Source organism: Ambystoma mexicanum, chromosome 1p, assembly GCF_040938575.1.
Source record: "Ambystoma mexicanum isolate Mex_15411 chromosome 1p, UKY_AmexF1_1, whole genome shotgun sequence".
In the NCBI taxonomy this organism is placed as follows: Eukaryota; Metazoa; Chordata; class Amphibia; order Caudata; family Ambystomatidae; genus Ambystoma; species Ambystoma mexicanum.
In genome coordinates, this window is record NC_090921.1 from 1,042,534,195 (window position 1) to 1,042,558,773 (window position 24,579).

At 48.8% G+C, this 24,579-nt stretch overlaps 1 protein-coding gene across 2 annotated transcripts in view; it reads left to right on the forward strand.

Moving 5' to 3' along the window:
- Positions 1-24,579, forward strand: part of LOC138447857 (palmitoyltransferase ZDHHC1-like) — a 1,205,337-nt gene that overhangs the window by 520,674 nt on the left and 660,084 nt on the right. For both annotated transcript variants that reach the window (XM_069604299.1, XM_069604307.1), the window contains one exon: positions 9,861-9,985. In XM_069604299.1, coding sequence (XP_069460400.1) covers positions 9,861-9,985 — 125 coding nt within the window. The remainder of the gene's footprint in view (positions 1-9,860; positions 9,986-24,579) is intronic.

Genomic DNA, 24,579 nt, shown 5'->3' on the forward strand with positions numbered 1-24,579 from the left:
TACAGGACGGTAAAGACGCTATGTGCGAATCCCTCCAGACGGGCATTGATTCGGCTGACAGTATCAGCAGACCAATGGTGGCAAGTACAACAACCAGGAGATTTGCTTGGTTGAGAAAGTCTGGTTTTGCCCCAGATGTCAAGCCAGGCTCTTGAACATGCCATTTGATGGCTCTTCTTTGTTTGGGAAAAAGGCGGATGACAGTTTAGAAAAACTGCAAACATCAAAGGCAGCAGCAAAATCCCTAGGCGCTGCAATCCGTCAGACACCTTTTTGTCCCACAGGAACCTCTGCGAGATGCAAGTCCTTTCGCTTCTACTCCGCATTCGGAAGAGGTAGAGGGCGACCGGCTCAAAGGGGACAAAGAAGAACTACCCGAGGTGGACGGGGTAGATATTCAAAAGCCGCAGCAACAGCAGGTGCCTCTTTACCATCGGCATCTGCATCAGCCGCCCCAAAACCACTCTGAGGACTTCCCTCACAAGACACCTGTAGGAGGCAGGTTAACTCAACATCTGGCGGGATGGCAGGCTATCACGTCAGATGCTTGGGCATTGGAGACAGTTGCACAAGGTTACTGCCTGCCTCTCCTACGCATACCTCAGTCATCCACCGGGGATCAGCTCTCAAAAAGCTCCAGATCTGCTCCTCTTGCAGGAAATTTTAGACCTGCTAGAGAAAGGTGCCATAGAACTGGTACCTGTAGCGGAGAGGAACAGGGGCTGGTACTCCCCTTACTTTGTCTTTCTAAAGAAAGACAGAGGACTGAGACCCATCTTGGATTTGCGAGAATTGAACAAATTCCTCAGGAAAGACAAAGTCAAGATGGTAACTCTTTCTCAGATCCTTCAGGCCCTTCAGTTCCAGGACTGGTTGGTATCCCTGGACCTTCAGGATGCTTATTTCCATGTGCCAATCCATCTCAAAAACAGGAAATACCTGAGGTTCGCAATTGGCAACTCTCATTATCAATTTTGAGTGCTGCCATTTGGGCTGACCTCCGCCCCGAGGCTCTTCACCAAGTTAATGTCGGTAGTGGCTGCAAGTCTAAGGAGGGAAGGGATTCATGTCTACCCCTACCTGGACGATTGGTTGATCAGAGCTGTATCTTCCGAACAAGCTCAGATACAGCTAGATCATGTTTGCCACTCCCTTCACAGACTGGGCTTCTCCCTCAATTTAAAGAAGTCACAAATTATACCATCGCAGAGACTCCAGTTCATCGGAGCGATCCTGGACACCTCCCTGGGAAAAGCCTCGCCACCAGAGGTGAGGGCTCAAGAATATTCTACAGATGGTTACCAAGTTTCAAAATGCCCAACGTCTCCCAGCCTTCGACTTTTTGATGTTGCTAGGCCTCATGGCATCCTGCATTTTTCTAGTGCCAGAGGCTCGCCTGAGAATGAGATCCCTCCAGTGGGCACTGAGAACTCAGTGGTCACAATTCTCAGGGAGAATGACAGATCTTCTTCAGGTTCCCGACAGGGTGGCTCGAGACCTTCAGTGGTGGGCCTGTCAGGAGAACATTCTGAAAGGAGAGCAGTTTTGGCAACCCTGGCCGGAGATAACAGTAGTCACGGATGTCTCACTCACGGGGTGGGGAGCCCACGCCAACGACTTGACCATCAGCGGTCGTTGGTCTCCATCGGAGTCCAGACTACATATCAACTTAGATATGTAGAGCTGAGGGCCATCAGACTTGCGCTTAGCACTATGGCTACCGCGAACGCGTCCTAGTGGCGTCTTCGCATGGCTCGCCTTCTTTCTACTGTCAGGTAAGAAGCAAGATTGAGCGTTATGGTGCTCGTAGGCATCTGAACCCTTCTAATGGAATGGAACTCTGACACGGCGCGTCTCGTGCTACATGTCAACTTTAGAGCCTTTGTTATAAGATGAAATAATGACACGCCGGGTGCCGCGCTGCATGGCTCTCTTATGAGCAACTATGCTCGTAGGTGTCCGTGCGTCTTTAGTTAAATGGTAACTCTGCACTTCTAATCGCGTTGCATGTCTCTTCCAGGCAAGAGTCTGCATGCAAAGTAAAACGCCGGCACACGCATAGAAACGCCAGTCAAGCACGTTTACTTTGGAAGTGTTGGTGTGAAATTCAAGTCCATGCTGTATCTTTGACAAGGTCAGTGTTGAAATAGTCACGTCATTACTTGATGCCTATTAGATAAAACGATATATGGCATTTTGGTGGTCATTTTTCTACCTTTTTCTTTTCTTCCTTCTTTGCTGTAATTCCACGGTTTATCATCACGCACATAAAATGGGATTTCACGTATGTATTTTTTACATTATTTTTACTTTTTTACTATTGGTATCCGTTGATAATTTTATGGTTCATGACATGTATGGACTCTTTATTACATGTAACCTTTCTCCTGGTATGTGTTGAAATCGTGTTGTTCATTGCGGTTATTGTCATTGAACATGTGCATCCATATGGCCACTTTGGGCATAATGTATCCACACCCGGCATGCTTGAAAAACTCCTAAATCATGATGATGTATACATTGATGACTTTATTTTCTTGCTATGTTATGATCCCTGTGGATTTGCTTTATAATTACTGTATGTTCAATTAATTAATGTTGCTGACATATTGTGGGTTATCCAACAGATTTGTTTGCTCAATTTTTAGCACTCGAATCTGATTAGTTTGTGAATGAGCTGGCCCTGACGAAGGAACAGTGTTCCGAAATGCATTGGCCAATTGTTTGAGCTCGCCCTGCACATCTGCTTTTTCTAAGATGTACAATTACTTAAATTGATGACGAATATCAAGTATTAAACTATCATTTTTTGCAGTAAACTAACAGAAGTTAATTATTTTGTGCTTTGAACCACATTGAATCTATACACCACGAGTGGTGTTTGGGAGTGCAGCCCGCACTGCTGGCTTAACGGCCTTGGCCCTTACCCCCTGTTTTCGTTGTGTGCCGTTCCACGGAGGCACCTTTTCCAGCGGGTTTGCACCCTTCTTTAAATTCCAAATTAGTAGTGTTTTAACCATAAGAGTTATCTAACAAAGGAAGGTTGTGAGCGTTCACCACACACATTGCTGAAGGCTTTTCTGCCATCTGTACAAGGAAAGAATGTCCTGATAATGACGGACAACAGAGTGGCCATGCATTACCTCAACAAAAGAGGAGGCGTAGGATCACTACCTCTGTGCAGAAAGGCGATGCAGCTCTGGTTTTGGGCAATACAAGAAGGAATCTCTCTATAGGCAGTTCACCTAGCCGGAGAGAAGAACTTGACAGCGGACGCTCTGAGCAGGCAGAGCACAGTCTCCCACGAGTGGGAACTAGCTCAGGAAGTCCTTCAAGAGATCTTCGCCCTTTGGGGAACCCCTCAGATAGATCTGTTCGCCACCAGTGTCAACAGGAAGTGTGATCTGTTCTGTTCAAGAGAATTTCCCCCGAGAGGAGCTCTGGGAGACGCGTTCATAGTGGACTGGGAGTTTCCGCTCCTGTACGCGTTTCCACTGGTCCCTGTCATTCCTCAAATGATCAGGAGGTTGAGAAGATTCCGGAAAACCAAGATCATAATTGCCCCGGATTGGGCCAGGAGAACGTGGTACCCAGACCTTCTAGACTTGTCCATCTGCCCTCCAATTCGACTTCCACTCAGAGAAAATCTGCTCTCACAGAAGGGAGGTCAGGTTCTCCATCCAGACATCAAAACCCTCAACCTTCACGCTTGGCTTCTGAAAGGCTGAGGTACAAGGATTGGGACCTCCCTGATGACGTTATGGAGGTGTTGCTTTCGGCAAGAAGACCAGCAACAAAATCTTTATACCGCTGCCGTTGGAACAGATTTTGCAGCTGGTGTAGGGAAAAGAATATTGATCCCTTTTTCATGTGGTACACCAATGGTTTTGTCCTTCCTACTTTATTTAGCGAATTCAGGCCTTCAAGTTGGCACCATCAAGGGCTATCTCGCAGCGCTATCCATCTTTAAGTGCACTGCGGAAGAACCATCCTATTTCAAGTTACCCTTGGTAATACAGTTTCTAAAGGGGTTAACTAACGTTTATCCCCCAAGACCATTCCAGGTTCCCCTATGGGATTTAAATTTAGTACTAACTTTCCTAATGGGCACACCTTTCGAACCACTCCACTCTTGTTCGTTAAGGTTTCTTACCCTTAAGACTGTTTTATTAGTAGCACTTACATCTGCTAGAAGGGTGAGCGAGTTACAAGCTCTTTCTTGTAAACCCCCTCATACAATCTTTCACAAAGACAAAGTTGTTCTGCAAGTGAAGCCTAATTTCCTCCCAAAGGTGGTTTCTGAATTTCATATCACTTAGAAGATTACCCTTCCATCTTTCTATCCTCCTCCTCATCCAGGGAAAGAGGAGGAGAGGTTACACAGGCTAGACCCAAGAAGGGCTTTAAGTTTTTATATCAGTAGACTGGCTAGGATAAGACAAGCAGACCAGCTGTTTGTAGGCTACGCAGGTCACAAGCTGGGGTTACCGATAACTAAGCAGACCATTACCAGATGGATCATTCTAGCCATTTTGGAATGTTATAAACTGGCAGGAAAAGAGCCCCCTCAAAATCTTAGGGCTCATTCGACCAGAGGTATCGCAGCTTCATCGGCCCTCAAAAGAGGAGTGCCGGTTAGAGACATATGTGCGGCTGCCACATGGTCGTCCGTCCATACCTTTACACGGTTTTACAACTTGGATTCCTCCTCCAGTCAAGAGACTAGGTTTGGAAGAGCAGTATTGCACTCTATTCATCAATAAGAGGAAGCATGAAGTCAGTACTCCCACCTCCAATAACAGAATACTGCTATGGGAGCCTATCTACCTTGTAACGTTCTTTCGATGGGATGTTCCTCCGACGTATTCCTTATCGACCCTCCCATCCATCCCCGCAGTACTACTTCCCTTGTTGTTGCAGCTTACGCTCCTTCAGGGTGATTAGTCTAGTCCAGAAAGAATTATTGTGGGCTACAAAACGGAACTGAGCAACGCACGCTGCGTGCGGCCATTATAGGCAGGATGACGTGGACGTCGACGCGCAGCGCCCTCTAGAGAAAAAAATGTCAGAGGCCAGCAAAGCTGGAAAGAGATATCTAAGATAAGGAATACGTCGGAGGAACATCCCATCGAAAGAACGTTACAAGGTAAGAAGTAACTTGTTCTTCTGTCCCTTAGTCCACCTTCGTCTACACTTCCCATCTGGAGACTGGATCGACGTATTTAATGGATATGATTCAATCCAGGCCTATTTTATTTTGGCATAGTCTCTGGATGGATTGTGGAGAGAACTTAACTGAGGCCTTTATTTGTAATGTACTTTCACTAAGCAGCTGGAGTAAGGTTGATTGGCTTATCTATGTTAAATCCTTCCTACACAAGTTGTGCTTGGGTTCTTGCTTTCACGATTACAAGCTGTTGGCTGGGATCCCTAAAAAGTTCCTGAAGTTAAGGATTGAGCAGCACCTGATAGATAAAAGGGATGACGAAATGAAAGTCAGCACACAGGTTAGAATGTACCTCCCACTCGGACCCACGTGGGACTGCCAGATTATCTTTTATGTGTAACAAATCAACATAACAAGACTCTATTAACTAGGGTGAGTTTGAATGCTCTGTCATTAGCCGTACACGCTTCCAGGTGGAAGCGTGGAGACATTGATCGTTCTCTGTGGTGCAACCAAAATCTGGTACATTGCGTTTTGTTTTGTGCCATATATGCAGATATTAGGAAGAACTGGCTGTTGAGTCTGCTCCGGGATAGGGGTTTTAGACACTTCAGACCTGCTTTTGCCTTTTTTATTCAAGTAGAGGGGTAAATATCGATGACTAATAATCAATTTAAAAAGACTGATTTGGTAGACCGCTCAGAGGGTGCACAGGGGCTAACGGGTACAACGGTAAACAGAGGAGGATTCGTGGGAGTCCGAGGTGAGTGTGTGTGTGTGTGTGTGTGTGTGTGTGTGTGTGTGTGTGTGTGTAAAAGGAATGTTTGTGAAGGGGGGCGGGCAGGGGTTAAATGTAACTGATTGCATGTTTGTGTGAATGTGGTGGATGATTGAGTGGGTATGCTTGGGGCAAAAGAATGCAGTGGGAGGGTGTGGGGAAACGAGAAGGAAAGGCAGGATTGGGGGTTGGGGGAACTCTCTCCAATTCATGCTATTTCAGCTTTTTGAGGGCTGCACAAAATCGAAATAAATTGGTCTTTAATGTGCTGACTTCAAAAAGCGCAAATTTCACATAGAACCGCTTGGAGGTGAGGGTGGCTTTTGGCCTGGGCTCATATCTAAGTAGGGCATGGTCTAGGATATCTAAACTACTCAACGCAATCTCAGAGTAAAGATGCTGCTTTATTTTCTTGAGTCCGTCAACACGCACCAGCGAAAATGATGGGCAGTCTTTGGCACATATTTATCTCAGGGACAAACGACAATATCATCTATAGATCTTTGCACTGACTACTGTACTAATGATTTGTTTACAGTCTGTTGACTTGCGTATTCTTCTGTATATTATAGGACATCTTTTTTTTAAAGGTCCAACTTTGTTTAGATACTGATTATTGACATTCTTCATTTTAACTTACTGAGGTCTTTTAAAAAATGTATATTGTCTTGAAATGTAGTGATGAATGATGTTAATTTCGGTACTTGGTCAAGCTTTTTGGCGGTTTCCACCAAAATAAAGATATTGATTGTTTGAAGATTGATAAGTGATATTTTTCAGATCTAGACAAACATTCAGGCAAATAACTGCACAGTACAAATAGTGTGTGTGTGTGTGTGTCCTCTTCAGCAAAGCCCAATAGGACCTTTGGTAATATGCACAGGTCTCTTTAGGGTTGAATCTCCTTAAACGCAATACAAAAGTTCTTCCCTTTAGAACATAAATTAATTCCGATTGGTTGAGCGGTTGCCAATGCAAGTCAATGACCCCATGCAAGTATATGAGCTGAGAGAGACCAGCTTTGCACACTGGAGGAGGGAGCGGTGTGTGGAGGAGGAGAGAGTGCTAGTGGAGGGAATAGAGTGGTATTGTTGAGCGAGTATTGGGAGGGAGGAATGAAGGAGGAGTAATGACAAAGAGTGGAGGCATGATTTAGGAACATAAAAGGGACAGAAGCTTGGAGGGAGGAATGAGTAGTAAGGGGTGTAGAAAGAGGTGAGCATGGGCATGCTAGAACCAGCCTGAATCCAACAGGATAATTGCAAGGCACCGTCCCATATCCTATTAGAAAACTAACCATTGGATAGGCTATAGTTATGTACCTGAGGGAGTTAAGGCAGATGGCATTAAGATAATTTTTTCTAATAGTAAGTGTTAACATTGAAAATCTATTAACCCGGGGCAGGAGCATGTATGGGCTAGAGTGAAGAGCCAAACAAGATTAGAGAGAAAGTGATGGCCTTAGGGTTCACAAGTATTAAAATAAAAACCCTTGAACCATCGCTACTAATTGGAGTGCGTATTCTGCCCTTTTTGACTCATGGTGCTTCTAGATCAAATTCAAGCATTTATCAAACTGCTAATGTATGGTGTCAACTTTGTCCCTAAACCAGAGTGGGTGTGACCCCCCACCCCCATCCTCCATTCAGACACTCTTGAGCCATTCAAACTATTAGTGAGCAACAAATAAATGTTGGTGCACATTTCTGTGGGCATTTGCATGAGCAAACTCAGTGATATGGATTCCAGGAGAATCCCCGACATCCATCCCTTAGACACAGTGACACACAGCCAAGTCCTTTGTGAGCTAATGGCCGGAGCGCACTCTAGGATGACTCTTTGATTACTTCTAATTGCCATTCACACAGAGAGCATCCAAATACAATTGCCAGATAATTGGATTTCAAACACAATAGAGCTATCATTTTAGGATTATTTCACGGAGAAAATCTCCCTGGTTGGTAATATTGCCACGTGGTACAGCCACGGCGGGAGGTAATAGTCACAAACCAGAACCACTGCACATTGTCTGGTCAAAGTTGATTGACCAGTGAGACAAAGGTGCACCTTTGTGATTGCTCCTACCGTAAGCGCTGTAAGGGCCCCTAAGGGGTACAAACAGTAGAGTCACCTCTTCATTTATACGACTTACTGAAATAAAATGGTCAGGGCATTGCAGGAAATGAACACAAATTTCAGTAGCCACACAACTTGGGCAAAAAGAGGATTTTAACCTCTTAGTGTTCCCATTCTTGGAATAGGGCAGGAGGAGAAGATTGTGAGGGTGGTACCAAAAGGCCAATACATGTCCAAAAGAAAAATAAGGTGCATGGCCATAGGTGGTAACATGTAAAGCATGATCACAAGCAGTAAGGCAAAACACAGGTGCATTATGGACAGTCTTCCACACACTGTAGGCCACCATTCATATGCGGTCACCTGCTGTGGGGGTAAGTTGTACAGTTAATAGAACACATTTGGAGAATTGTCTTGGAAAAAATGTGATGTCATCTCCACCTCAAAGGGGTAGAAGGTGTGTGTAGTGGCACATGGGGGTGAGTTGGACATGCAGTTGCAAATTATGAAGCAGAGCATTATCCTTAGGAATTATTGGAAGCCTCACCAGAATGCCTCATTGTGGAATGCAAGATTCTGATTGCTGCTGGCACTGAGGGATAGATGTCTAAGCTGTTTTAATTTTGTGCATAAGTGATTGAGCCACGGGTGTTGCTAGGTCTGGATAAGATCAGGGGCTATGCTAATGTCGGGACTGCCAGGACTCTGGGCTAGCTAGCCTTTTGGTTATATCCCCTGAGTGTCTAACCCCCCTAGCAGTCCTCTTTGGATTGAGCTTATGAGCCTCTTGCTCCTCTGTGCATTTCCATCAGGCCAGGAGCTGGTTGTTGCACATCTGCCCGAAGAGATTGATGGCCTCCCCACTTCGGCTCTTTAGGAATTTGATACTTTCAAAATGGAGATATTGAGTTGCTGGAAGACCTGCTTATAGGCCAACGGTGGAGATGTGGTTGGATGCATTGGCCATCCCGCCCAAGTACGATGATCTAGACAGCCACATCATCATCTGGGTCGCATACATCGACTTATATGTGTGAATACTGAGATTACCACAGTAGAGGGTGACTGCTTGGCAGATAGGGTTCCGTTCTGTAGATTGTCTCCTTGTTACTTCTCCCCAACCCCTCCCAAAGCAATCCAGTCTCCTCTGCAGTCTTCTGGCCCTTGTGTAGAGCCTCTTCCCCAGCCTGTTTTTTTCTTCTTTTCTTAAGAGGACTACGTGGGTGTGTTTATTGTATCCTATGATGGAGAAACTTTGAATCTGTATTTCCTAAATGTAATTGATGTTCATTGACTTAAATAACTATATGTTTATAAATAAAGAACATACAAACAAGATCCTTCTTGTTTGGACATGCATAATAAAATATCCAACTAAAAATAAAAGCACCCGTACACCACTCATGCTCCTATCTCTACTCACAAACTCATTTTAACCATCTAGTGACACACTACTACTGCAGCACTACCAACTCATCATTGGTATAATTGTGATCATTGATTTGCCCAACACAAGAAACATGCTATCACTACTAGCTCCACCAGCAGGGACTAAACCACTTGCCCAGTAATGTGCAATTCTCAAATTCTATCCAATCGATCGCATTCGGCTACTGACAAATGTTCCGCTGAAAAAGACAAATTGGACAATGCCTTCTGCATCACAAACCCACATCACATATGGTATTATTTTGGGTAAAGCACCACCCAGAAGCCACATCTAAACAGATGACTGAATACTGCATTTTGCAGCACAGACACTTTTCTTATTGTACAAGTAAAGCTGATCATCTAAAAAGAGTGGGAAATTAATATTCAGTTTTCTTTGTCTATTTTCAGGTTTTTCCTTAACAGTATTCTCTCTGCTGCCCTGGGCTCGCTCCTGGTTGCCATCATTGCTGCCTATGTGTTCATCGAATACTATGTGAACCCTATGAAGCTGCGCACTGATGTACATTTTGACGGTATGGTTGTCTCTTGTTAACTTCTGACACGCCGACGGAACATTAGTTGTGTACATAGATACCTGGTGTGTGGCACTTTTAGAAAGAAAGGTCACATGTTTTCACTTGTAGATCTGCCAACTGTTAGTAATTGTAAAAGCTGAATTTTCGGTGGATAATGATAGTTTTCCATACTTTTATACTTGTTTTGTATTTGTGTTATAAGATCATTAAACCTGTAGGATGTACCGCACACAGTAGAAGTTGTTTAGGAAGACCTCATTGGGCAAGAATTGGTCTATTCGGACCACACAAGTGTAATATTGTGGATGGGAACGCTCTGATATGTAGACAGCCAAGGTTTGGGCAACTCACTCAGAAGACCTTGCAAGAAAATAAGTATCTGTATGTTAACATACATTTTCTCTATGCCCCCAGTTCTGAAATCAGAGGGGACTGAATAGCTTAATAATTCTGACATAGGTATGGCGATTCAGTCATGACTGTAGTAAAGTAAAATGAACATCTGTGGGTGGTAAGAGTTGTGCGACCACAGCATATTTTTTCATCAATAGACGTCCACCCTGCAGACCGAAAACATCATTGCACATCTGGTTATGTTGAATTTTTGTTTGAAGTCTCCTTGGAGACTTGGTGCTTAAGGAGTATTGGTGCTAATGAATTTTCTTCTGTCTTGTATAGCAGTGTGAATGTGATATTAATCTGTCGGGATCAGTCATGTGTCGAAAATGTAGCTAGGTATAGGAAAAGGAAAAGAGTTAGTCCTAATGTGCTTGCAATCATCCCTGCAGTAGTCAACTGCACTGAAAAGGAATGACCCTGAGACAATCTAGACGAAATCGATTCATTGAAAAGTGGAGCAAAACACTGGCCCGCAGTAGTCTACCAATCCAGGAGGAATTTATGGATTACTTCTTACTGTAGCACATATGATGTATAATGAGCACACATTGCATAGCACCTAATTTTTATGGGCTTTATCAATCTTAATTTCCGAAGAAACACATAAGGCCTCATAAATTGGGTGGCGCTGTGAAAATACAGCAGTAATATCGTTACTGCTGCATTACCTCACCACCCAACTACGAGTTTGACAGTGAGGTGGAGGAAAAACTTCCAGCAAAATGCTGGAGGTAATTCCACTGCCTTGCTGCCAAAATGCACCCATTTCAGCAGTATTACCAGAGGTGGTAATACCGCTGAAATCCATCAATGGTACTAACACCGCCACTTGTAATCCGGCGGTAATACTGCCAGACCAAGTGGCCGCAACGGTAAGTCAGTTTGGTGGTATCTCGGCAGATTCCACCAAAGCTTTAATGAGGCCCATGGACTTTTATCTTTTACAATGTTAAATAGTATAGCCAAAATGTACAAGAGGGAAAGGAATTGGTACATTGTCAAAAAAAGACATTCTCTGTATCCTTGGACCGAATTACAACGTAGATCTGTTTATTTGATCTTTTTAGTTTAAATCCCGAAGAGATTGATGCATCAGTCATACACCACTCATACACAATCTGACCCTTCCTAAAACGTTTTTGCACCTACACACCCTTTGCACCTCAAAAATTAATGGCTTGGTGGAATTCTTCAACCAGAGCCAAAACAGCATTCTAAGGAAGCATGTGAATGAAGAAGTTGAGATTTGGAATTGGTTGATTTCCTGGGCCATGTGTATGGTGTAGACAACACTGCAAGCATCCTAAGGATTCAGGTGCACGAGAGCGAACCCTGATATATTTTGGATTTGCTCCAAGAAGGATGGGAGGCACAGGGAGACGGTGGCATAAAAACTCCACCGTATACCCAGAACACCACTGTGGTCTATGATGTTTCCCTGCATGCCATTTTTCCTGAAGCACAGTTTCCCAAACACGGTTACGGTGTTGCAGAAAAAAAGAAAATCTGCATGCCCCCTTACTCTTCGCCTCGAATATGGGGATACCCACGCAATCCCCCTTTCTCCCCAGCATCCCCCCCCCCCACTCCTTGTTCTGTGGGAGACCCTCTCGCAACCCCCAGTATCCTGATCCACTCCCCTTCCCAGTCTGGTAGTGGCTGTGCAGTTATGGTTAAATTGCTAATCCCATAGGAAGAGCACTTTTTGGGCGATTTATATCGCACAAAAAGTGCTCTTCCTATGGGATTAGCAATTTATACTGCTGCCCTTTGGCCTTCTCAGGCCAAAGGGCATCAGTCCCCTTTTAGATCTAAATAAGCTGCTCCTGAGCTGATTTAGATCTAGTAATCTATAGCAGCTCCTAGTTTGAACACATTAGACAACTTTACCTCGTTACTCAAAGCCTAAAGGGAAGCAGGCTAAACGCCAATCCAGGAAAGTGTCACCTGACTTTGTAAAATCTCTGTAGGCAAAGGGACAGTTCAGCCAAAAACCTCCAAGTAAAAGCAATTCGGAAGGGGCTGTTAGGGAGAAGACCCATACTACCCCCGTTACACCACAGCCAGGGTACAAGGGATTATAGTATGTTCAGCCCACAGGGCTCTGCCCCTTTACAAAAACCTATGCAAAGTGGTTCAATAAAAACCAGGTCCACAGATCCTTTAACACAGAAGCTGCAGTTACCAAAGTGTTTGTGATATTTGATCTCTCACCTGCAGCATTAGCTCAACAGTGGAGCTTCCCTCTACACCGATGAGCGTTGTCATAATTCCAGCAATGTCAGGCACGGGCCACTCTGCTTGCAAAGCCTTGAACTCGCACACATCTATGCATGTACAAATTCTTCAAAAGTAAGTTGGTGAACTGACCCTTTTAGATGCTTGCTCTGTGGAGCACAGGAGATCTGTTAAACTGAATTAAACACAGCTGAAATGGTATACCATTTGAGAAGTATCAATTCCTTGACTAGCAGCCATAATCGCCCACACATGCATTTCCTTAAGCAGAGTTCAGTCCAGGACCTGGGAGCCTAGAAGTATGAGGGGCAGTGGTGTGGCTTTTTAAAGTAGAGGAGTGGATTGTTTGGGCTGTGTTGGAGAGAGTGGCTAGTGAAGCAGAGAGCAGGCTGGATCTAGGAAATGTCAAACAGGGCTCAAGAAATACTCAGTCTCTGAGACGGTTCAAGGTTGTTTTTTTTTGGTTCTATAAGGCTGTCCCTCCGTCTCTCTTTTCTAGAATGCTTCCCAGGTTAGTGTATATATTGTTTACTGAACCTTGCTGTCTAGGTTCGAACTTATACTAGATGTGAAGACCTAAAGGCACACCGCCTTTTATGTCTAACCCCCCTCAGGGACTACCTAAACCCTCCCTACACTATCAGTAATTGGTGATCTCAAAAGGTGTATTGGTTTGTGCCTTCCAGACACTATGCCCCATTTGGTGTCCTTTCTGTCACGCCCACATACTCCTCTCCCTAATTTCCTCTACTCTCTACGACACTCCCTTTAACTACACCATTCTACTTCCTACGTCTTCTTTTGTCCCTCCTATGACTTTCACTCCTTCTAGGCCATATGCCCACCCTTTGAAGTTATTACTCTCTTGCCACAAGCTGGCCTCTTGGTCTGCCACCTCCTTCTCTGACCTCATCCAGCAACTCTCAGCTGCTTCCTGGGGATTCTTGTATGCCTCCTTGCCTTTCTCTGGTTGGTTCCCTGGCCAATCTGGCACTGTCTTCCCCATCCGGGAAGTGTTGCATGCAACAGAATCTTTATATAGTCCCTTAAGCCCCCCTCCTTTCTGTTTGAGTCCGCCACGGAACAATGATGCTCAGTCTTGTGTAATGTCCCAGTTAGTATTAGAGGGGTCTGCCTGGTCGCCCCTAAGGTAAGTTCTGGTTTCTTGTGGTGGGGTTTTCTTTTATGTCCCTAGGGTTGTCTAGGGGGACTGCCTAGGCAGGCAGAGGCTGTGTGTGGTGCATAGCTTTGCTGTTACTGAGGCGCATGGTTCAGTGGTTTGCTCTGCTGAAACGGTTTTGGTATGCTGCTATCGCAGGACTCAGACTTTGTGCCGGACTGCTGGTACTTTCACTGATGACTCGTCTTCTCTGGCTGGGTGTAAACATGCCTTTGCGTAGAGCGCTACTAATTTTCTCGCTGGCAGGTCTCTGTCTTCCAGAAATGCTGTAGGAAAAAAAAAACCTTGACCAGCATTTGGCGCTTCAGGCATGGAATAACGAAAATGAGTACTGCACATAAACAAAGTGGCACATACGAAGGGGACAGCAAGTGGGGCCCTCCCAACCGCCATTGTCCCCCTCTGGGATCGAACTGGCCCTGTATTCCTCCCCCTTGTCACAGAGGAGGTGACTTTTGGGGAGACAGAGGGCAAAGGAGGTGTTCTACTAAATCAATAGAGGTGAAAGAGTTTTGGGCAGTGGAGGTGGGAGGAAAGGTAGAACATTGAGGAGGTGGGACTGATTGAAGAGGAGGAGGGGTGGAAGAACAGAAGAACATCTGAGGCAGGGGACCAGGAGTGAAGGTGGGAAAGGGGATCAAGCCAGAAACCAGAGAAGCAGTAGGAGAAAGAGAGGTGAACCTCATGCCTAAAAGGGGTGAACCTAGGACAAGTGGTGGTACAAGCATGTTGCGAGACTTCAAGGAAGTGCAGGTGTAGATTTGGAGGAGGGAGGAAGCAGAGCAGGCTCTAGAGCAGGTTCACTTGGGGACAAGGGTCCGTGCTCTAGCCAGTGGGAGTTCTGAGGAGGCCCTTGCATGCTGGAAGCTGTAGAACAATTTAGCAAGGTTTTATGCGACTGTGTTGAACAGATGGGCATTGGGGCCTGCAGGATGGAGAGAAGTTCTCCCGTTTCATACTGAAGCAACCAGAGATTCACCAAGGAGCGACCAGGGAGCTACAGAACATCATGCCCTTGGACACAGTGTGGCCCGGGAAGCGCTGTGAGCATTACAAGAGACTGAAATAAACTGTTTTTTTTTGCTTTCTTAGGAGACGACCTGAGATAAATTTGTTTTACTTGTTTCTCATTTTCGTTGGCCCAGTTGCTTCTATTTTTTTTTTTTTTTAATAACTCTGTTTATTGAATTTAAACAACAAAACATAAGAGACATATAAGAATAAGACATGAATCAGCAGTATACATGTGGAAGGCAATCTCAGCAGTATACTTGTTGAAGGCAATCGTCCATATCAACGGGGCCCGTAGGGCCGAGGACCAGAAGACAACAAGACAACAATAGGACCAGGCAGGCAAACAAGGCAAGCATCACTACCGGTGCACCCCCACCCACAGAGCTTATTGAGCATCTAGCCATTTGCCCCATATTTTCTCGAATTTACGGGGGCAGCCCCTTGCATTATAGATTCGGCGCTCTAAGGTAGCACTTCGGTCCAGCTCGTTACTCCATCGATTCAGGCTCAATGGTTCGTCCGACCCCCAATTGGCCGCTATAAGCCTTTTGCTCGCCCCCAGCGCCGTTGCCAAGAACATTTTTCCATGTTTGGACAGGTCTACTTCCCCTCCAATGCCCAATAGTACCATCTTGGGGTCCCTGGGAATTGGTGTCCCCAGAGCGGCTGAGATTGTATTAACGCATTCCACCCAGAAGGCCTGTATCACCTGACAGTCCCATATCATGTGGTAGAAGGTGGCGGGTTCAGTTTTGCATCGGACACATGTCTCGTCTTCTATTCCACCCCATCTGGCCATTGCAGTGCGCGAGTGATATGATCGATGTAGGATCCTCAACTGTATGAGCCTAAGCTTGGATTCTATCCCAATTTCTCTGGGGGACATTAATGCTTCTACCCAGTCTTCAGGTTCCAGGGGGCCCAGGTCCCTTTCCCACTTTGCCCTTAGTCCGTCGAGTTGTGGAGTCCCGAATGAGCTAAGGGCCTGATAGAGGCTGCAAGTGACCCTAGAAGAGATGTACTGCGGGAGAATATTGGTCTCGATGGGGGAGCAAGGGGGTAGGACCGTCGTGTCGGGGAATTGGGCGCGGATTGCATGGGACAATTGCGCATGCCGAAACCGATCCATGGGAGCCAGGTTGAATCGTTCGCGCATGGTCTCAAAGCTCAAGAGGCGGCCCTCTTGTATAATTTGTGCTAATGTGTGTATTCCTTTGGTCAGCCAGTGACCGAAGGGGCCCATTTTTACCAGTTCCGGGAGGAGCGCATTGTGCCATATGGGTTGCGACAGTGTTGGCTGGCCTTCCCAGCCGATTAGCTTGTGAGCGGCCCGCCAAGCTCTCCGGATATGATGGGACATTTTGGGCAGCGCCGGGAGTTGGTCGCGGGTGGCGTAGAGGATTTGGAGCGGTGTTAGTGGGGACATGGTCTCCAGCTCTATACGGTTGTGTGGCTGTGGGGGGTCTGCATGTATCCAGTCATTCACTACTCCTATTTGTGTGGCCAAGTAATAGGTGCGTATGCAAGGTAACCCGATGCCTCCCTCCCACACCGATCTCTGGAGCGTGTCAAGGGCTATCCTGGATTGTTTCCCTCCCCAAAGCAATGTGCGCAGATTCTTGTCGATGAGTGCGAAGGTTTCCCGGGGGATGGGGAACGGGGCGTTCTGGAGGACATACAGCAGTCTGGGAAGGGTCATCATTTTGAATAGTGCGGCCCGGCCCATTAGAGACAGGGGGAGAGATTGCCAGTGGGGGATGTCTCTGATGAACCGCTCTATTACTGGTTGTATATTAAGTCGGGGGAACCCATCGAGCGTCTGGTCAAGCCGTATACCCAGGTATTTGAATTCCCTGATAGAAACGTGATATGGGCAGGTCTCCGGGATCGCAGGCTCACCCCCCTGAATCGGGAAGAAAATGGTTTTGGCCTCATTAACCTTTAGGCCTGCAAAGGACTGATATTCCCCGAGTATGCGGGAGACCACCGGGCACGAGACACTTGGGTTACTAAGGTATATGAGCAGGTCGTCCGCATACAGCGAAAGGCGGTCTTCCCCCCCCCCCCCCGGCCAGACGAAACCATTCCAGTTGGTGTTAGCTCTAAGCTCAATCGCTAGTGGCTCGATGGCCAGGAGGAAGAGGAGTGGAGACAGCGGGCACCCCTGCCTCGTGCCCCGACCCAGGGGGAATGGTTTGGAGGACATGCCGTTCACCCTCACCGTGGCCTCCGGGGATGCATATAACAGTTTTACCCACGATATAAATGTCTGCCCCAAGTTCATCCTGGCCATGATCTCCCACAAGGCATCCCACCCCACTGAGTCAAACGCCTTTTCGAAGTCCACCGCCAGGAGGGCGAGTGGAGCTGGTATCTCCTTTGCCCTGGATAGCGCCAATTGGACCCTGCGCAAGTTCATTCGAGTCGACTTATTGGGCATAAAACCGCATTGGTCCGGGTGGATTAGGGTCTCAATCACTTGCAGTAGTCTGTTGGCGAGTGTTTTGGCGAGGACCTTCGCTTCGCCATTAATCAGGGATATCGGGCGATAGGAGGCACATTCCTCCGGGGGTTTCCCCGGCTTATGTATGACCACTATGCATGCCTTCCTGAGGTCTGGGGGAAGTGCTCCTAGTTCCCTGCTGCGTAGAAACATGCGGTGCATGTGGGTGGGAAGCATGCTACCAAGGCACTTCCACGTTTCTGTTGGGAACCCATTGGGGCCCGGAGTTTTCCCGGGCTGGAGTTGTGCCAGTGCATCCTGCACCTCAGTGTCAGTAATATCCGCATTCAGGAGGTCTGATTGGTGCTGCAGGAGTGTCGGGATTTCGATGTGGTCGAGGTATCGGGAGGGTTCGACTGATGGGTTCCCCGTGGGCGGGGTGTAAAGATTTTTGTAGTAGGTGGCGAATGCCTCGACGATATCTGAATCTTCCGTCAATAGTGTCCCATCCGGAGATCTGATTGCCCTAACGTGTCCCCTGCTCTGCACGCGTCTCTCCAACCAGGCCAGTGTTTTGTTAGCTTTGTCGCCCCTTTCATATATTTGGCTTCGGACTAACTGGTGAGCATTTCGTGCATTGTCTAGGGACAGGTTACTGAGGGCGTCCTGCGCCGTGAGCATCGCCTCCTTTGCTTCTTGGGTGTTCTGTATGAGGGTTTGTCGCTCACACTCCAGGACGCGTGTCTCTGCATCCCTGACCTTCTGGACTTGGCGTTGTTGGTAGGCGGAGACCTTGGAGATAGCCTCCCCTCGTAGGACAGTTTTGTATGCCTCCCAGATCGAGATCGGGCAGTCCACCGAGCCCACATTGTGTTCGAAATATTCCGCTGTCGTCTTCTCTAGCTCTTCTGCAATCTCGGGAAGACGGAGATGGTATGTATTTAGGCGCCAGTTACGGTCTGAGCGGCAGGAAGAGTTCTTGAGGGTCAAGAGAAGCGGGGAGTGGTCCGAAATCCCTCTTGCGAGGAATACAGCATCGAGGAGCCTGTGGGTTATATTGCGAGGGATGAAGGCGTAGTCGATCCTGGAGAATGATTTGTGGACCCCAGAATAGACGGAGAACCCTGCCTCGTCGCCATGGAGTGTGCGCCAGGTGTCCACCATTCCTGAGGTTTCCGCAAACGTGGTGAGTGGCGTAGAGGTGGGACGTGTTCTAGCTCTCCTATAGGTTCTGTCGATTGTGATGTCCATTACCTCGTTAAAGTCCCCTCCGAGCACCCACACATCCGCCTCCTCCTCCAGGAGTAAGTTCTGTAATTCAGCGAGCAGTTCCTTCGTCAGTGTGGGGGGGGCATAGAGCGCTGCCAGGCCCCATCTCTCACCCCAGATGTCCGCCAGCAACAGCACATAGCGGCCCCGGGGGTCCGTCCTGATCTTCCTAACATGGAGAGGAACTCTCTTGTGGACGAGTATCATTGTGCCCCTCGCCCCTTTCGTGAATCCGGCATGGTAGACCTTCGAGTAGTTGGATCTTTTGAAAAAGATGGTGTTGGTGCCTGTCAGATGTGTTTCATTTAAGAGGGCAATGTCTGGCGAGTGTCGGTTTAGGTACTGGAGTACCAGTCTTCGCTTTATGCTGGAGCCGAGGCCATTGACGTTCCAGGACAGTATCTTCACTTTGTTGGAGTTCATCCTGTCAGCGTGAGACTATTTGTTGGGGTGTCTGAGAGGATTAGTGGCCGTTGCATTTTCCCCCCGGGGGCATAAGTTGTTTCCTTCTCGGGGTGGGGGGGACCCCCAGCGGCCGCCTCGCATCGGAGTGCCTGAAGACTGGCAGGTGCCTGCGTCTCTGAACCTGGCCCACTGTAGTGTTTGTCTGACTTGCCTGCTTTCATCGTTTTCCAGCTTTCTTTTCCCGTGAATTTGCTTCTTCAAATCCCCAAAACTCCCCCCACCCTGCACTTCCCTTCCAACTGGGAGCACCTGTCGCCCTAACATCGAACTTATAACTTGTTGAACGTAAACTTCGTCGGAATGACCCGACCTAGGGTGGTGGCTCCAGTGGAGACGCCCTGACTGTGTTTGGAACTGCGGTGCCAAGGTGGTGGTGGCCGTGGTGGTGTAATTTCCATGGTGTCCCTTGGTGACCTCAGTACTGTGATGCCCAGGCCTCATCCGTTCTCAGTGGTATTCCTGAGGGGGGGTCTTGGTGTTTCTGTTTCGGGGCCCATCGGAGTAGGAGGCGGCGAGTCCTGCCCGGGCCCGGGTTTGCGAGCGGGCGGCCCAGAGGGCGAGCACCGAGTCGTCGGCCCATTAAGGATCTGTGTTTCGAGCCAGTCCCATGCTTCTTTGGGGCTGTGGAATAGGTGTGTCGTTCCCTCGTGGTGGACTTTGAGCAACGCCGGGAAGAAGAGGGCGAACTTGATTGATAGAGAGTGAAGCTTTTTCTTAACCGAGTCAAACGACTGGCGGGCCCGCTGAACCTCCTTAGTGTAGTCCGGGTAGAACCCTACTTTATAGCCGTTGTATGTGATTGGGCCGGAGGCCCGTGCCATCTGGAGGATGGCGTCTCGGTCTCGGTAGTTCAGGAGGCGTGCAATTATAGTTCTGGGGGGGGCTCCTGGGGTAGGTCGCCCTGTGGGTACCCTATGTGCTCTTTCGATAGAAAAGAATTTCGACAGTTTCTTGGGGGCAAAGATGTGGGTCAGCCAATCTTCTAGGAAAAGTTCTACACTGGGGCCCTCCTCTTTCTCCGGGATCCCAAGAATCCTGAGGTTATTGCGCCGTGCCCTGCCCTCACTGTCTTCAGCTCGGTATTCTAGTTGGTTAACCTTCTGGGCAATTATGGCGAGTTGTTGTTCCAACTGGCGGACATTATCTTCTGTGTCCGACACTCTTTGCTCCGCTTCTCCTACTCTGGACGATAAATTGCGTAGATCCTGACGTAGGAGAGATACTTCCGTGCAGACTCCGCCAATTTTGAGTTCCAGCGATGTTCTCGAGTCCCCAATTGCCTTCATTAAGTCTCTCAGGGAGAGTTGGGGGTCCTGAGCTGCTTCCCCACCATCCGCTTCCGCTGGGGATTGCATTTCCAGGCGGGGGGGGGCTTCCACGGTATAGAGGTCCATTTTGCTTTGTAGGGTCTGCCTCCTAGCCTTATCTTTGCCCATGGCGGAGTCGGGTATTCGTGTGAGGCGGCAAGTCCGGATGGGACGTATTGGTGCCCCCCAGGGGGTCGTTGTAAAGTCTGAATTGGGGTGGGTTTGTCGGGCGACGATCCTTCACTATTGTGTCCCTGTTCAGGTGTGCCGGCGGGATTGCTTGGCCGCTGGAAGCAGACCCCTGCTATGGTTGGTCCGTTGTGTCTATTGGAGGGTCGCGGGCCCACAGAGATGGCATCCGCATATACGCCCCCCCCAGAGCCTGTATTATGTACAGTTCATGAGTGGCGTGTGGAAGGCGATAGCCGCGGCTCTCCGCTGTGCGCGCCACTTTGTGCTGCCCCTGGAGGCCGTTAATTGTGTCGATTGAGGGGCAGATCCCTTTGTCGTTGGCGGTTCCAAGGGTCCCTGGTCGGGGTTGGTCTGGTGAATTTCAGGGGTTTGCCCCAATGCGTGGTCTCACCCCGGGCTGCCCCAGTGGGGTATCTGCCCCGCTCCTTGTGCTTGTGGAGTCATGGCCTTTACAACGGGAGGCCTCCGTCCCTCCCAGGGTCACTGCCCACAGTTGTTAACTTATTGCCAGTTCCCTGGAGCCACAATCGTTTGTGGAGGGTGCTGCGGACGTTGTCACCAGTTCTGGGTGCTAATGGTGATGGGGGAGGAGAGCGTCCCCAGTCCCCTCAGCTCCGTGCCCCCCACAGGTGGACCTCCGAGTTCACTTTTGGGTGGGGGGTGAGGCGTCTCCTTAATGCGGGTCGGTATCCCGCCGACCGCAGGATGAGGGAGGGCAGGGGGGGTTGCCCTTACCTCGTTAATGCTGATGGGGGAGCGCAACACCGCGTTACCGGTTCCCGTGTCGCGGCTCAACCCCAGGCGTGACAGTCCCGCAGATTGAGGGAGAGGCGGGTGGGGGCAGAAAGGCGTTCTGCTCGCCTCTGTTTACGCCGCCGGGTCTGGTAGCACAGCGTAGAGATCCCCTGCTGTCCGTGCAGTGCTGGTGTCCAGGGTCGTCGCGGCTTCAGCGCCGAGCGTCGGCCGTGCCCGCGGTTCGGGCACTCGGACAACCGTCTCAAGCAGGGGGCTCAGCAGGGTGGAGGGGCCCCGGGCGGCAGTCAGGAGGAACCGGAGCGATGCCTCGGGCCGGCGTTCTCGGCCCCCCCCCGGCTCGTCCGCTCCCCAAGGGCCTCAGTGGCCGCCGCAGCTCATGGGGGGAGGGGCGAAGGAGCCGCAGTTAACCGCCCAGCAATGGCGGCGAGTCTCGCGTCGGCGGACACAGGGACGTTTCTCACGCGCCCCGGTCCGATTCTGCTCGGGGTTGTAGCAGGCAGTGCCTGGATGGGTCCGCCACTGTTGTGCTGCTTCAGGAGGTCGGGCGAATTCCCGGAGCGGAATAAATGTAGGATATTTAATCGCGGCCACCGGGAGCCGACGCGATTAGTTCTTCATGCGCGGCTCGCGCATGCGCAGTCGCTTCTATTTTTTTTTAAACAATTTTTATTATCAAAACATTACAACCATTTAGGACGTTCATGATCACTGTTGAAATGTTACATTATTCAATGCTCTCCATCGACCTCCCCCCTCCCTCCCCAAAAACTCGAGCCATCGAATCTGTGCCATCCACTTGAGCATCCTCAGGTGTCTCGGTTATAGTCAACTCTCCCCCGTCCTCTGTTTCATGATTGACCTGGTGGGGGTTTGCCATCAAGGTCACCAATTGTCTCCAGGCTATCAGGGGGCCTACCTCTTCCTCCCCTCCTCTAGTGACTGCTTCATACCAGACCACAGTTTCTGCTTCAGCCCATTTTAGGAGGTCTGCACACCACATCTCTACTCTGGGCCGGTGAGCCGCTTTCCAGATCATTGGAATTCTGCGCTTAGCCAAGATATAAGCCAGGTCTTTCATCTTGCTAATATGTTTTAGATTACGTGGCCTAAGAAAACACCCAAGCATACATGCCCAAGCAGACCCCACATCAAGCACCACCCCTCGACTGGCCATTCTTGTCTTCAGTTCCACCCAGAATATCTCCACCTCTGGGCAAGCCCAGAACATATGCAGCATCCCAGCCTCTTCCTCTCCACACCTGGGGCATTAATGTATGGCTGAGCCACCGAACCTGGCTATTCTGCCGGGGGTTAAGTAAGCTCTGTGAGTGACATATAGCTGGATCTGCTGGAGTCTCGCGTTCCCGGGACACCTTATGGCATCTTTGGGCTCTATCCCATTGTCCCTCTGTCATGGATTCACCCACTTCCCCCTCCCAGTCAAGCCTCAGTTGAAGCAGCTCCTTCCCCGCCTTCGCACTCAGGAGCTCATATATCTGAGATATTTTGTGCCCGCCCTCCGAGACATCGTACATCATCTCTAGGGTGGCATCGGGTTCTTCCGCAAGAACCGCCTCAGGCCACCTTTCCCTACCTGTTTCATGATCCTAGTGTACGTGATATATTGGCCCTTATGCACCCCTGTTTCCTCCAGCAACCTCTGAAATTCCACTGCCTCCCCCTCCTGCCATATGTCACCAAGAGTGGCCAAGCCCACCGGTTCCCAGTATCTGCTGACCCCTTTAATCAGTTGAGTCTTCCCCACATAATGCCACCAACGGGACCTGCTGAGAGAGCGGGTTCGGGTCACCCACAGTTCTCCATGCCCTGCGCCAGACCTCCCAGCCCAGTACCAATAGTCTCCCCATCTTCGCCACTTTTGATTTATGCAACCACACTGTCTCTTTTAGGAAATACGGGACAGAGTTACCCTGCAGAAGCGTGACCGCCGCAGATTCCTCTGCGGACAGCCACCTAGCTACATACAATAGCTGTCCCGCCAAGTAATATAATTTAAAATTTGGCAGGTTTATGCCTCCCTTATCACACAAGTTTTGTAGTTTCCACAGGGCCACCCTATTTCTAGAATTGTGCCAAATGAAACCTCTGCACAGGCTTTGAAGTCTGGCAAAGAAACGTCTTGGGATCAAGTATGGGACATTCACGAAGAAGTGTAACAGTCTGGGCAAGACCACCATTTTGAGCAACGCTGCTCTTCCCATCATGGCCAGAGGTAATCTGGACCAAAACACCATGCTATTTTTAATGCCTTCAACTGCTTTCTCCGTATTGTGTTTGTGGTATGTATTTATGCCTAGATATCTAAACATCTCGGTCTGCCAGGGTATCTGCAGAATGCGCAGGTCTCCTAGCGGAATTCTTTTGTACCTTCCCAGGGGGAACAGGCTGGACTTCCCGGGGTTTACCGATATGCCCGAGAGGGCGGCATAACGATCCATCGCCTCTAGCACATATTACAGATTCTCCTCCAGGAAGCGCAGTCATCTGCATACAATGATATTAAGCGTGTATTTCCTGCCGTACGAATCCCCACCTCTCCATATTGTTGCCTAAGGCAAATTGCCAACGGCTCCAGCGCAAGGATATATAACATGGGCGACCAGGGGCATACCTGTCTGGTTCCCCTACTGAGTTGCCATTTGTCTGAAATTATGGTGCCTCTTTTGACCCTTGCAATCGGGGAGCTATACAACATCTTGACCCATCTAATATATCCCGGCCCTATTCCGTATCCTTTCAGGGTCGCCATTAACCATGGCCACCTCACTGAATCAAAGGCTTTGACCGCATCCAGTGACACTATGGCCAGCTCGCCTGGGTCCTTCTCCGTTTGATCAATAATGTGGTGTAGCCTCCTGTGGTTGTCCGTGATGTTCCTGCCTGGGACATATCCTGTTTGGTCCGAGTGTATCAATTTGCCTATTATACGTTTAAGCCTGTTGGCAAGTACTGCTGTAAGTATTTTGCTATCCTGATTTAGCATCGATAGGGGCCTATAAGACCCACAGTCCACATTCGGCTTTCCCAGTTTCAGGAGCGGAATAATCACCGCCTCTCGGAGGGATTCCGGGAGCTCCACTAGCTCGTAGGCCTCATTGAACACTGCCAGCAGCGGTTGGAGTAACTCCTGCCTATACGCTTTGTAAAATTCGCTAGGTAACCCATCCGACCCGGGCGCTTTACACGTGGGCAAGTGTTGGATCACCTCCTCCAGTTCGTCTGAGGTAATCGGGGTCTCCAGGTCCGCCCTCTCTAGGTCATCTAAGGTGGGCAGCCCAATATTTTCAATTGTTTCCAGAATTTCTTG